The sequence below is a fragment of the Trichoderma ghanense genome, assembly GCF_004382785.1.
Source record: "Trichoderma ghanense strain CCMA-1212 chromosome Unknown scaffold_28, whole genome shotgun sequence".
NCBI lineage: Eukaryota > Fungi > Ascomycota > Sordariomycetes > Hypocreales > Hypocreaceae > Trichoderma > Trichoderma ghanense.
Window position 1 is genome coordinate 47921 of NW_027395691.1, and position 12222 is coordinate 60142.

Sequence of the window (12222 nt, forward strand, 5' to 3'; positions counted from 1 at the left end):
ATCAAGCTTGCTACTATGATACTCAGCTCTGGTTCCGCCACATGACGCTTTGCCCTTATCGACGATGCATCTCCTTGCCGCACCTGACCCATACATCGTTGGCGGTGATGGCTGTGGTGATAATCATGGCTGTTGCAATGGCCGCGGAATCTAGCTCGACCAGCCCAATAGCAGTTGCCGGGAGGAGCAAGTCCAAGGCGTCGGCCAAGGTTCTCATCAGCAACGAATAGACGCTATCGCTGGATTGCGCTGCTCCGCTCTTGGCTTCGATGCGATGCTCGGACTCCTTTGCATGATTTCCTGCCGGCGCCCTTGGTGCAGCTACAACACCATCTTTCGATGATACCTCGCCTCCGGCTTGATGCTCGCTTTCAGTTTGCGAGCCCTCCTTCTCCCCTGCGTCGCGGCCAGACGAGGGACTGGAGATCACTTTACGATTGCCTAGCAAATGCAACAGTCTGGTACCCGAGCGAAAGAGAGAGATGCATAAACCGATGAGCCAGAAATACTGAGCTTGGTGGTTCAGGCTCGCCGTCTGCTCGGCACCGAATATCTCCAGCTGGTCAATCTCCAGCAGATCCAGCAGAGTGACGGACTCGAGCATGCCAAAGATGCCCAGGCACGTCTTGCCGACCACGTCGAGCCAGGTATCAAAGTCCAACACGCCAGAGACATAAAAGTCCCAGCCCAGCTTGAACTGCTCCAGGAAGCGGAAGAGGCGCAGGAGGCGTCTGGTCAGGTTGATCTTGGACTGCAGCTGCAGGAATGACGCTGGGGGCGGGACGTGAGCGCTGATCGACGTCAGATGGAGCAGGGCTGCGAGTTGGGCGGTTGGATATGTGGCGATGAGGGTGACTAGGGCCTGAAGGAAGCGTAATGAACGCTCGAGGCCGGCTTGGCAGGCGTCAGAGTTAGCTCACTCATCACTGATTTGTTTTCTCCCTTTGTTCTCATACACGATAGAAAAAATCATGCAGTCCAAGTGTCAAATAGTGTGGTGAAACTTGTTGTTGGGCAATTGCTTGGAGGAGAATGTAACCCACCACTGTCTGTCCCGAAGACGATGAATTGCCGCAGAGGGGCCATGGTACTGTATCGGCAAACAGTTTGGCTGCGATTGGTTTGGCTGCTGTGTGTGTGTGCTTCAATTGAGCTGATGTGTGGTGAGAGGGGGGGTATGGCGTTTCAAAACAGCTCAAGATGAGGAGGGCAAGAGGGTTTTGTTGTGATTGCATTTGCATAAATGAGTTGATTGCAGCATGTATGGCGATTACGGTACTTAGTGGTCTTTTTACGGGTCATGGCATTAATTCTTGGCTGCCCAAATATGTGGACTTTATTGCTGGGATGGAAGCTACGAAAATGGCACCAGCAGCTGCTCTAATTACCAGCTTAACAATTTCCATGTCAAAAAAAAGATGAAGCTCACCATGCAATCGTCCGTATAGCCCAAACATTCACTGGCACCGACTCCAAAGACAAAGACTCGGAGAAAAAGCTTCGCTCAATCTTCACACCTGAACTTCCGGCCCGCCATCTCCAACGCAGAGTGAGACAACGACACCACCAAAAATTTTCATCAACTGCAGGGTAGCGGGCAGAGGCAGATGCGACGCTTCCCCGGCACAGCACCCGTACTCAGTACGCATGGGCGAGTGAGCTGACGCCTCCGAGTCTCTTTGGCCATGTTTTCATCGCTTCGCCGCCGATGCTTCAGCGTGCTGAGATCAGCCCACCGTCCCATCCGGAAGAGCGTCCCGGTAGCGTGCGGCTCAGGGGGTTCTGTAGAAGTCGAGTCTGTAAAACCCCGACAAACCCACCGAAAGACGTGCCTTCACCTCCTACTGACACCTGCAATAGCTTGTACAACGTTGATGAGTTTTCGCCTCCAAAAGCCCTCATCGTGCATCTGCCTTCGCAGCCAGACAGTCCCAATGGCGTGAGGCAGCTGCCGGAGTTTCTGTACGACCGGCCCGTTGCCAGCATCAACTACCGGTGGGCGACTGAGCGTCCCCGTGCCGCAAGCCAGGATGATGACCATCTCGACGACTCGGTCGACTGGCCGGTGCCGATCCACGACGTGGCATTTGCGTACCGCTGGATAGCCGATGCCCTGAAGCCCCCGGCCATCGGCCGCGGCGGCATTTACGTCTACGGCTCTCACCTCGGCGCCGGGCTGGCCATGTCGCTCTCCCTGACAGAGTCCCATCCGCACAAGCGCTTCGCCGTCCGCGGCGTCGCGGCCTACAACGGTGTCTACAACTGGACCATGTTCCTGCCGGGCCACAAGGTCCGCGGTGCCAAGTCCCCGAGGGACGCGCTGAGGGCGCTGCGGCGCGAGAACGGCAATCTCAGGCTCGACGCCCTGGGCGACAGACTGGTGGCTCTGTTCCAGGAGCCGCACAACCTCTTTGACCCCTTTGCCAGCCCAAGCCTCTTCTTCCACAATCCGGGACTGGCCATTCCCGAGTCGTTTTACGCCTCCCCCGCGCTTGCCAGCCTTGTGAGCGCCATGAAGGGACAGCATGACGTGTCTGAGGAGGAGGAGACGTTGGGCGCGTCTCGCAGATCCCACCTTGCGTTTCCCCCGAGGGCGTCGACTCTCAAAATCCCCGAAACGCTGCTCTTGCACGACGCACCGTCGAAGTCGCCGTTGCATCATCATCATCATCATCCTGATGACCATCGCCATGACTGTCGAACGAAGAGGGACTCAACAACAAAGTCAAGGTCCGGAGTCGTAGATACGAGACACACGTTCATGGCGCAGGCGGCCGAAATGGCCAGCTTTATGCGGCGGAGCATCGGGATGGTCGAGCTTAAGGAGCGGGCCAGGTGGGATGAAGACGCGCATAAGATGGCAAGGGAGCCGGAACGCAGAGTTCGGGTTGTCGAGGTGGGACAGGAGGGCGAGGAGCTTGGCTTGAACGACGCTGGCCAGCAAGCTGTCTTGGATTGGCTGGGGAGCCTCAATATACGATGAAAATCAGTTTGCAGTAGACGCTTATCCAGTGTTTACAGTACTGAAGCAAGCCTATGCGTGAGAGGATGCGTGTTGCCAGTGACATGGCCCATGACGTCAATAAGCCGCTCGTCGGTGTACCCTGATTGACCCTGATTGGCCCTGATTGCCAGCCAACGGACACGGCCTCCTCGTGCCTTAATAAGTACCTGGCAAGGTAAGGTATGGAACCCTGTAAGCCCTTGAAATCAGGCCTCTTTGACAGCTTCAACCTTCCAGTGAGCTGCCAAGCTGGAACCGTCTCAACCCTTAACAGCCACCAGGTACACAAGGCACCACTCGCGCCGCCACCCGGTACCTTGCCCGAAATAGCAGGAGGCGGCCCCCAACCATCCCAAAGGGTACGTACCGCGCTACTGTTCCCCGTGCTTATATCAACCAACCCGCTGCATTTACCGCTATCTTACGCCCCGTTCAACTCTCCATCCGTGACGCAATCATACACACCTTCACTCACAGCAACCCGAAGAAGCCATCGCCGTCTCTCTACCGAACCGCTCAGCGCATAGAATCTCTTCCCATCATCACAGGCGAGGCGCTGTGGAAGCGCGTCTCAGCAGTCGGTCTGATGGCCATTCGGCCAGGAGGCGCCATGCGTCGGGCGGCGCTGCTTTCAGGGCTTGCCGCCTTGTTCATCGGCTCGAGCGCCGCTGCGGAATCGTCGTATACGCCAAAGCACGAGCTGGGTCGCTGTGCGTTTCGGGGCCAGTGTGGCAAGCAGAGCCTCTTTGGCAAGGAGCTGCCCTGCGTCGACAATGGCCTCGCGCACGATCCGGACGACGATCTTCGAAAGGAGCTGGTTGAGCTCTGTGGCGCCGAATGGAGTGAAGGAGCCGTTTGCTGCAACATGGAGCAGGTATGTCGTCGTGCCTCTTCACCCTCCCCCTTTGAGGAATGATGCTAACACTCGATAAAAGGTACAAGCCTTGAAGAAAGAAATGGGTACGCCGAAGACCCTCATCGGCTCTTGCCCGGCCTGTAAGCACAACTTCTTCAACATGTTTTGCAAGTTCACGTGCTCTCCCGACCAATCGACCTTTATCAACGTCACCGATGCTGCCCCGAAGAATGGCAAGCTGCTCGTCACGGAGCTTGACCAGCTGATCTCCGAAGAATACGGCTCGGGCCTCTACAATAGCTGCAAAGAGGTCAAGTTTGGAGGTGCCAACAGCAGGGCCATGGACCTGATTGGTGGCGGGGCCAAGAATTACCACGATATGCTCAAGTTCCTCGGTGACAAGAAGCCCTTTGTCGGCTCGCCCTTCCAGATCAACTTCCCGGAAGAGTATGACCAGCCTGGGATGCAACCGCTGGACATGAAACCCAAGAAATGCAACGACGAGGACCCTGCCTATAGATGCGTTTGCGTTGACTGTCCCGAGGTGTGCCCCACATTACCAGATGTCAAGGAGGCTGGATCCTGTAGAGTGGGCAAACTGCCGTGCCTGTCGTTCGCGTCCATCTTCACGTATGGCGTCCTGCTCCTGGCTCTCCTAACTGCTGTTTTTGGCCACATATTCTGGTTCAGATATCTCAAGCGCCGCGTCGAAAGGACTCGCTTGCTTCACGAAGCATCTCACAGTGATGATGAAGATGAGGGGGGGCCTATCCTTACTGATGCTATGCGAGATCAGCCAACGAAGCGATACTGGCTCAACGACAAGTGCGACAAGGCCTTTCGCCACTTGGGAAACACGGCCGCAAGATTCCCAGGCCTGACCATAGGCATCAGTCTGGCCGTTGTTGCTGCTCTGAGCGCCGGCTGGGTCCGGTTCGATATCGAGCAAGACCCCGCCCGACTCTGGGTCAGCCCATCTTCGGCTGCCGCCCAAGAGAAAGAGTACTTTGACTCCAACTTTGGCCCCTTTTTCCGAGCCGAAAAGATCTTCTTGGTCAACGACACCGATTCCTCTGGACCTAGCCCCGTTCTTAGCTACGAGACCCTGAAGTGGTGGAAGGATGTCGAGAAGAGCGTTGGAGGTCTCAAGGGCCCTACCTATGCAAGCTCGCTCGACGATGTTTGTTTCAAGCCCACCGGGGATGCCTGTGTCGTGCAGTCTGTTACGCAGTATTGGTACTCAAAGGGAGGAGATATCGACCCCAAGTACTGGAAGGATGACTTGCGTAGCTGCGCAAAGTCTCCCGTCGACTGCCGACCTGCATTTGGACAGCCTATCGAACCTACCATGATTCTGGGCGGCTACGACGATGACGTTGCTGACTCTCAAGCGATGACTGTCACCTGGGTTGTCAACAATGCCCCTGAAAAATCCGATGCACTTCTTCGCGCCATTGACTGGGAAAATGCGCTCCGCGATCGGCTCCTTGAAGTTCAAGAAGAAGCCCAGAGCCGCGGCCTCCGACTGTCTTTTACCACCGAGATTAGTCTTGAACAGGAGCTCAACAAGTCGACAAACACGGATGCCAAAATTGTGGTTATCAGCTACATTGTCATGTTCATCTATGCGTGCTTGGCCCTCGGCACACCTCTGAAGCACCTGTTTGGAAACCCGGCACTGCTCCTCGTCGAATCAAAAATCACCTTGGGCCTTGCCGGCATCCTCATTGTGCTCATGTCCATCTCTGCGTCCATTGGGTTCTTTTCCTGGGTCGGTCTCAAGGCGACGCTCATCATTGTCGAAGTGATTCCTTTCATCGTCTTGGCTGTCGGCGTTGACAACATCTTTCTCATTGTCCACGAGCTCGAAAGAGTCAATGCCAACTTCCCAGATCAGATGGTGGAGGAGAGAGTGTCTCGGGCTCTGGGCCGCATGGGACCCTCCATCCTTTTCTCGGCCCTGACGGAAACCTTTGCGTTTGCCCTTGGATCTGCTGTCGGCATGCCTGCTGTCCGCAACTTTGCTGCGTACGCCGCTGGTGCGGTTCTCATCAACGCCATTCTTCAGATGACCATGTTTGTATCCTTCCTGGCGCTGAACCAAATGCGAGTGGAAGACCACCGCTGCGAACTCTGGCCGTGGTGGCAGGTCAAGAAGGCAAGGATCAGTCTCAACGGCAGCAATGGCTTCGCCCCCGCAACCGGAAGAGTGACCGATGCGGATGAAGAAAGCTACTTGCAAATCTTCATCAGAAACACCTATGCGCCTGGCCTTTTGCGAAGGCAGACCAAAGTCGCCGTCGTCACCGTCTTCCTTGGACTCTTATCGGCCGCCATCGCCTTGCTACCGGGCATTCGGCTGGGGCTGGACCAGCGCGTCGCCATCCCTGACGGCTCCTACTTGATCCCCTACTTCAACGACCTCTACGACTATCTCGAGACAGGGCCTCCGGTGTACTTTGTTACCCGAGGGGTCGATGCGTCTCAGCGCCCGCAGCAGCAGGCACTCTGCTCGAGGTTCACTACATGCCAGCCATTCTCGCTTACCAATACGCTGGAGCTTGAGAGGCAGCGATCTGATGTCTCTTACATCATGTCTCCGACAGCAAGTTGGATCGATGACTTCTTCCTGTGGCTGAATCCAATTTATGATCAGTGTTGCATTGAACATGGCTCAACCTGCTTTGCGGACCGGCAGCCGGCCTGGAACACGTCCCTCTATGGAATGCCAGAGAACGACGAGTTCATCCACTATCTCAACAAGTTCCTCGCCGCAAAGACGGATGACACCTGCCCGCTGGGCGGCCAAGCCTCCTACGGAGACGCAGTCGTCTTGGATAAGGAGTCTGCACACGTCAAGGCCAGTCACTTCAGGACCGCGCATACCCGCCTTCGCAGCCAAGACGACTTTATCAAGGCCTATTCCTCTGCGCGCCGCATAGCCTCTGATATTGGCAAGGCGACCGGGGCGGATGTTTTCCCCTACAGCGTCTTCTACATCTTCTTTGACCAATACCTGAGCATCATCCAACTGACGGCTGGCCTCTTGGGCGCTGCTGTCGGCACCATCTTCATCATTGCATCGTTCCTCTTGGGCTCCGTCCGCACGTCAGCCATTGTGACTCTGACGGTCGTGATGAGCGTCGTTGACATCATGGGCGCAATGGTGGTGTTCAACGTCTCCTTGAATGCCGTTTCTCTTGTGAACCTCATCATCTGCGTTGGTATCTCGGTCGAGTTTTGTGCGCATATTGCCCGAGCCTTCATGTTCCCCTCACGAACCGTCATGGAGAACAGCTTCAACGTCAATGGGCGAGATGCTCGTGCTTGGACAGCACTGGTCAACGTCGGCGGATCTGTCTTTTCGGGCATCACGGTTACCAAGCTGCTGGGTGTCAGTGTCCTTGCCTTTACGCGGTCCAAGATTTTCGAAATCTACTACTTCCGCGTGTGGCTGGCCCTCGTCGTCTTTGCCGCCCTTCATGCGCTGGTATTCCTGCCAGTTGCACTGAGCCTTGGTGGAGGCGAAGGCTATGTCGATCCTGAAAGCGAGGGCACGGCCGCTCAGGACTTGACCGATCGACGATGGCGAGCGATTACAATTCACGACAACAGCGACTCTGACGATGACTACTAGTTAGGTGGCTGCTGAAAAACCTAGACTGAGCATCTATTCACTTGCTCCCTCTCTCTCACTCGAGAGGATGCAGCTTTCGAAGCTGTGCTATGCTGCAGTCTTGCCCCTGCCATTACCAACCCTTAATCGAACCATGCTGGATTCACGAGAAGATGGTTCTATTTCCTTTACCTTTTGATCTTTTCAACGGAATACCGGTGTCTGGTGCTTGGAATTTGCGTCATGAATTGCTGGGATGTAATACTGGGAGCATGTGTGGGGGATTATAACACGGCGGGTTGGAAATGTAGTTCAAACTTTGCATGCCGAGACTGTTTAAGCATTCTGCAAGCTGTTTTTGCAATTTTTCTTTTGTCTTTCTCATTTTCGGGGCACAGCGACTGGTATTGGGTTTTGTATGGTTATCGCAAGTCCATTCGATAGAAAACATGGTCAGTATACGTTAGGATGCCCTAATATACCAGCGTTTTCAGTCAGACTGGGCCGAAGAAGGTGGTGACAAATGAGCAGAAGAACCAATTCGAGCCGGCTGTAAGGCGGCCAATGCTATTTCTCCTCGCTCATTTCTGCTTTCCAGTGTCACAACTGCCAAAGTGCAACCGTCAATACTCTAGCAACAACAAGTCTTCTGCTGTACTCGCCGAAGCAGCATCACCATCCTCCGACACTTGGTCGACTCCCCAAGGCGATGACGATGATGTCTCCTCTTCGACCTCGCCGCCGTCTCCCTCCATCTTCCCAACATCACCACCACAAGCCCGCCTCTCTTTCCACGACGACGACACAGCAGCACCACGCACACCACGCCTCTCCCTCGTGCCGCGATCCACCCGGTTCAGCACGCGGACCATCTTGTGGCCGCACGCCTCGGGATACTCCTGACCGTCCCTGCCGACGAAGACGGGCTTGCCGTCGTTGAGCGGGTTCTTGAGGTCGCCGAGCTTCCAGAACTCGGTGCGGCGGGTGCTGAGCCATTCGATGCGGAAGGGGTCGCTGGCTTCCCAGGTGATGTTGTCCATCCACTTGGCGGGGGGGATGTTTCCGTCTGGGGCGGAGGTCATGCGGGCCTGTTGTGGTGGGGGTTTGATGTGACAGTTAGTTTGTGTGTGATGAGAGCTTCCGATGGATGGGCACGTTGTGTACGACGATGGGTTTGCTTGGATATAGCGTGGACAAGGTAGTTAGTTGATGGGTGGAAGCTTACGTAGCCTTGGAAAGCCTTTGATTTGTTGATGGAAAAGATGAGGTAGACGTTCTTGTGCTGCTTGAAGGCGCTTGCGAAGAGGGAACCGTTCTTGGCCTTTGTAATCCACAAGCCCTGTTCCAGTGATGATGAGTATGGAGGATATTCATACAGCAAACTGCCTGGCGGGCTACTTACGTCTCGCTGAGACATCTCGACGTTTGACACGTTAAAGGACTTCACCAGAAAGTATCTCGACTCTGGTGACCCTTTGTTAGTCGAGTATTCGAAACCATGGTAGTTGGACCACGAGATATAGATACCTTGCTTAGGGGCCGACGACAGGGACTGGGCAGGGGAGTATTTGTTCGCAGATTTGCCCTTGCTGAGGCGAGGAGGTACGGCGTCATCCCAGCCCAAGACGGGCGGCGTGGGCATCCTCTTCGGTTCGAACCAAGCCGACATGGGCGGCGACTTCGCTTCCTGCTTGTCGTCGTCTGGGTCAACAGGCGACGTGGTGGCCTGGACGGCCGGTTGAGGGTTCTGGGTAGAAGCAATGGAGGGTGCGGCGTCCAGCTCTTGACGGGACACCGGTCTGTTCCCAAAAGCCATGGAGCCATTGTCAGAACCAGCCTCTCTCGTCAGCGAGGAGACATCGGAGCTACAACGCTCGCTGGAGCCTGCAAACACCGCCGAGCGCGAATTGATGTAATCATAAACGGCCGACTGGCCCGTCTTTGGAGCCGCCAAGGACATAGACGAGGGGCTCGCCAGAGTAGTCGAGCTCTGCGGCGTCGGAGAGACGAGATAGTAATCTGTAGAGGAGCGCATCTCCGAGACAATCTTGCAGCGCTGCTCGTCAATATCCTTGAGCTTGCGCAGCGCAACGAGGACCTTTTGGCGGTGCTCGAGGTCGAAGAAGCCGGTATGCTGCAGCCACAGCTTCAAGTCGCTGTCGGAGTCGAGGCTGATGGTGGCGAGATCATGTTGATGCTGGCCCTGGATGTCCTGGGACATGGTCCTTGTGGCCTCCCTGGACAGGGTATCGCTGTCGCTGTCTGTTGCCATCATTCTGGGCTGTTTGAGCTTCCGAATCTGTTGGAATCCCGGGGATGGCTGTGGTGATATATCAAATGCTCGCGTCAGTCAGTATCTCCAGTCAGGAGAGTGCCGCGTATCCCTTGATATATATCCAAGAGTGTTGAGGCGACCAAGTCAAGCTGTGCGTCGCATCGCGGCCAGCCAGCCCAGGATCAAACGTACCGGCATCTGTCGCTGTTGAAGGAGAGCAAAGTGGTGACTGATCAAGGCAAAAGTCCTCGAATGTTCCGTTTGTATGGACAAGACAGGCGGTGTAGGACGTGGATGGCAGAACAGACCGTCATGGAAAACTGCCAGCTGCCCGATTCTGAGCCTCGAGAGCAGATGGACGCGGGTCATGATGGTGGCCATGGGTATCAAAAGTACGGGGCAACAATGTGCGAACACCCGATGCAGAAAGGCGAAGCATCAATTCAGACATAATGAATCCCCTTGAATGGCGCTTCGTATTCATTTCCTGCATGGCGCCGTGATCGACGACGATGGGATAGACTCGGCGTACATGATTGAGAGACAGGCTATGTTGAATGTTGGGATAACGGAGGGGGATGCGCATCTTCTGCTCGGCAAAGAACAACAAGATCCATGCATCTTTTCAGATGCACAGCGGCAAGGACTATTCTATTCCTCGATGGGGAGGTGATTTAGGGGGGAGGTGCATAGAGGTCCGGTGAGTTTCGCTCCTTCGTCTTGGGACAGTGTGTCGATCGAGTCGAGTCCTCTCATGCCGGCGGGAGAAACGATGCAAACAAGCCTCCCTGGATGCCGGCATACATCACCATGAACACGACAACCATGGCTCCCGTCTTGCGAGTCTCGCCATTTCTCAGCCTCTGGGCTATCCACCAATACCATACTGGATAGCCAGATGACAGCCGGGTGATGATCTGCACGTGAAAGTTGGTGATGGCGAGCACGGCAACCAGCGTCTGTATCACGGCAAGCGTGAGCACAAACGTCTGATAGGGCTCCTTAACCATCGGGGTGGGCCGACCGAGGCTCTGGCCCAAGCTACGGCTGACTTCCAGTCCTGACTTGATGAGAAGTGTGAGTACAGGACTGGCCAACAAGAACAGGGGAAGCTGATTTGGGGTCCAGTATTTCAGAAAGCCATTGTTCCTGGAGAAAAGAGTGAGTACTACAGAACGACTCTGTACATTATGAGACGTGTGTGGCAGCGGCTTACCAGTAGTAGCCCTGGACAAAGGTAAATATGCTGGGAATCAATCGAGAGCACCACGGCCGTGGCTCCATCCCGTCGACCGGCTCAACATTGCAATACCTAAACCAAGCTACCGTTTGCGGTCCTACACTGCCCGCCGCAATGGAGAGGCCGCCGATAATCAAGGAGGCGAGCAGTGCAAGCCTTGAAAGGCTCGGCTGGCGTAAGAAGCCCAACAAGCACCTGGTTGCCTCTACCGCAAAAAGGAGGCCATTGATCAAGCCGTTGCTCCTAAAGGAAGTAGCCAGCCCAAATAGGACCCCTGCACCAACAAAGGCCAGCATCCGCTTGCCAACAGTCGCGCCGGACCGGAGCCCGGCTGCGAAAAGCAGGTTGCCGATGAAGGACAGGCAAGCAAACGGGCTCTCGGTATACGGAGCGGATAGGAAGAGGCCGGCTGGAGAGAGAATATGCAGGACCGCTGCCACGTAGGCCAGCGTCTTGTTCCCAAGCAGCACAAGAGTCAGCCGGTGCAGAGCCAGCACGGCCGCCAGATGGGCCAAGTTTGTAAAGACAATGGCCACCACGGGCTCGAGGGCGGCATCGCGGGCCAGATGCGTCAATGGCCTCAGCAGCCACACGATACCGCGCACAGAAAGCGGCAGCGCGGCCCCAAACGCCCATTGCTGCTCGTACACATAGCCGTGACGCGCGGCTTGCATGAAGTACAGCGCATCCCACCGGGTCAGCCTCGTTGCCAGGGCCGATGCGTTGGCGCTTGAGCCGTACGCGTGCTCGAAGAAGAGAGACGTCGATGTGTCATAGTCCTGGCTGACGGTCGTTCCGAGGGCAATGGCCAGCAGGAAGCCCTTCCAAGCGGCGAAGACGGCGATGAGCGAGCGCAATGGGCGGGACTCGTCATAGGGGATGAGCTTCATCTTGGTGGCCTTGAGAAGATGGGCATTGGCCGAATGGATGAGCAGATATAGAGGCTCTAGTTCTTTCAATACGCTGAATATTCGTCAATCACTGACTCGAGCGCATCCCAGTCGATTCGCCGCAGAAAACGAGGCGAAGAATTCGTCGGAGATGCACCCAGGTGTTAATATGATGATGGATGGGTGAAGTTGAAGGTCCGAGGTTCAACTCCCTCTTCTGAACAGCTCAAGTCAGAGCTCCTCCAAGTACCGTCTTAACAGCCAGCTTGGGGTCGCTGTCACGTAGAAGCTCAGACTGGTGCTGAAAGTGCCGCAGACAGACCCCCTGGGCGCGAGTGGAT

At 55.7% G+C, this 12222-nt stretch overlaps 5 protein-coding genes across 5 annotated transcripts; 2 read left to right on the forward strand and 3 right to left on the reverse strand.

Moving 5' to 3' along the window:
* Positions 1–55: 55 nt before the first annotated feature.
* CCMA1212_010616 (uncharacterized protein) lies at positions 56–1086 on the reverse strand (the record flags this gene model as incomplete). The annotated part of the gene is made up of 2 exons (XM_073707652.1): positions 56–894; positions 1044–1086. 2 exons carry the CDS (start codon positions 1084–1086, stop codon positions 56–58), a joined length of 882 nt encoding a protein of 293 aa, XP_073553825.1.
* A 599-nt stretch (positions 1087–1685) lies between these two features.
* On the forward strand, positions 1686–2983 carry CCMA1212_010617 (uncharacterized protein; the record flags this gene model as incomplete). The annotated part of the gene is made up of 2 exons (XM_073707653.1): positions 1686–1765; positions 1861–2983. 2 exons carry the CDS (start codon positions 1686–1688, stop codon positions 2981–2983), a joined length of 1203 nt encoding a protein of 400 aa, XP_073553826.1.
* A 631-nt stretch (positions 2984–3614) lies between these two features.
* Positions 3615–7497, forward strand: CCMA1212_010618 (Niemann-Pick type C-related protein 1; the record flags this gene model as incomplete). The annotated part of the gene is made up of 2 exons (XM_073707654.1): positions 3615–3878; positions 3940–7497. The coding sequence occupies 2 exons, from the start codon at positions 3615–3617 to the stop codon at positions 7495–7497; spliced, it is 3822 nt and encodes a 1273-aa protein (XP_073553817.1).
* A 602-nt stretch (positions 7498–8099) lies between these two features.
* CCMA1212_010619 (Zinc finger CCCH domain-containing protein 45) lies at positions 8100–9751 on the reverse strand (the record flags this gene model as incomplete). Its single annotated transcript, XM_073707655.1, has 3 exons — positions 8100–8564; positions 8702–8815; positions 8879–9751. The coding sequence occupies 3 exons, from the start codon at positions 9749–9751 to the stop codon at positions 8100–8102; spliced, it is 1452 nt and encodes a 483-aa protein (XP_073553818.1).
* Positions 9752–10503: 752 nt separating this feature from the next.
* Positions 10504–11881, reverse strand: CCMA1212_010620 (GPI mannosyltransferase 2; the record flags this gene model as incomplete). Its single annotated transcript, XM_073707656.1, has 2 exons — positions 10504–10900; positions 10968–11881. 2 exons carry the CDS (start codon positions 11879–11881, stop codon positions 10504–10506), a joined length of 1311 nt encoding a protein of 436 aa, XP_073553865.1.
* Positions 11882–12222: the final 341 nt, after the last annotated feature.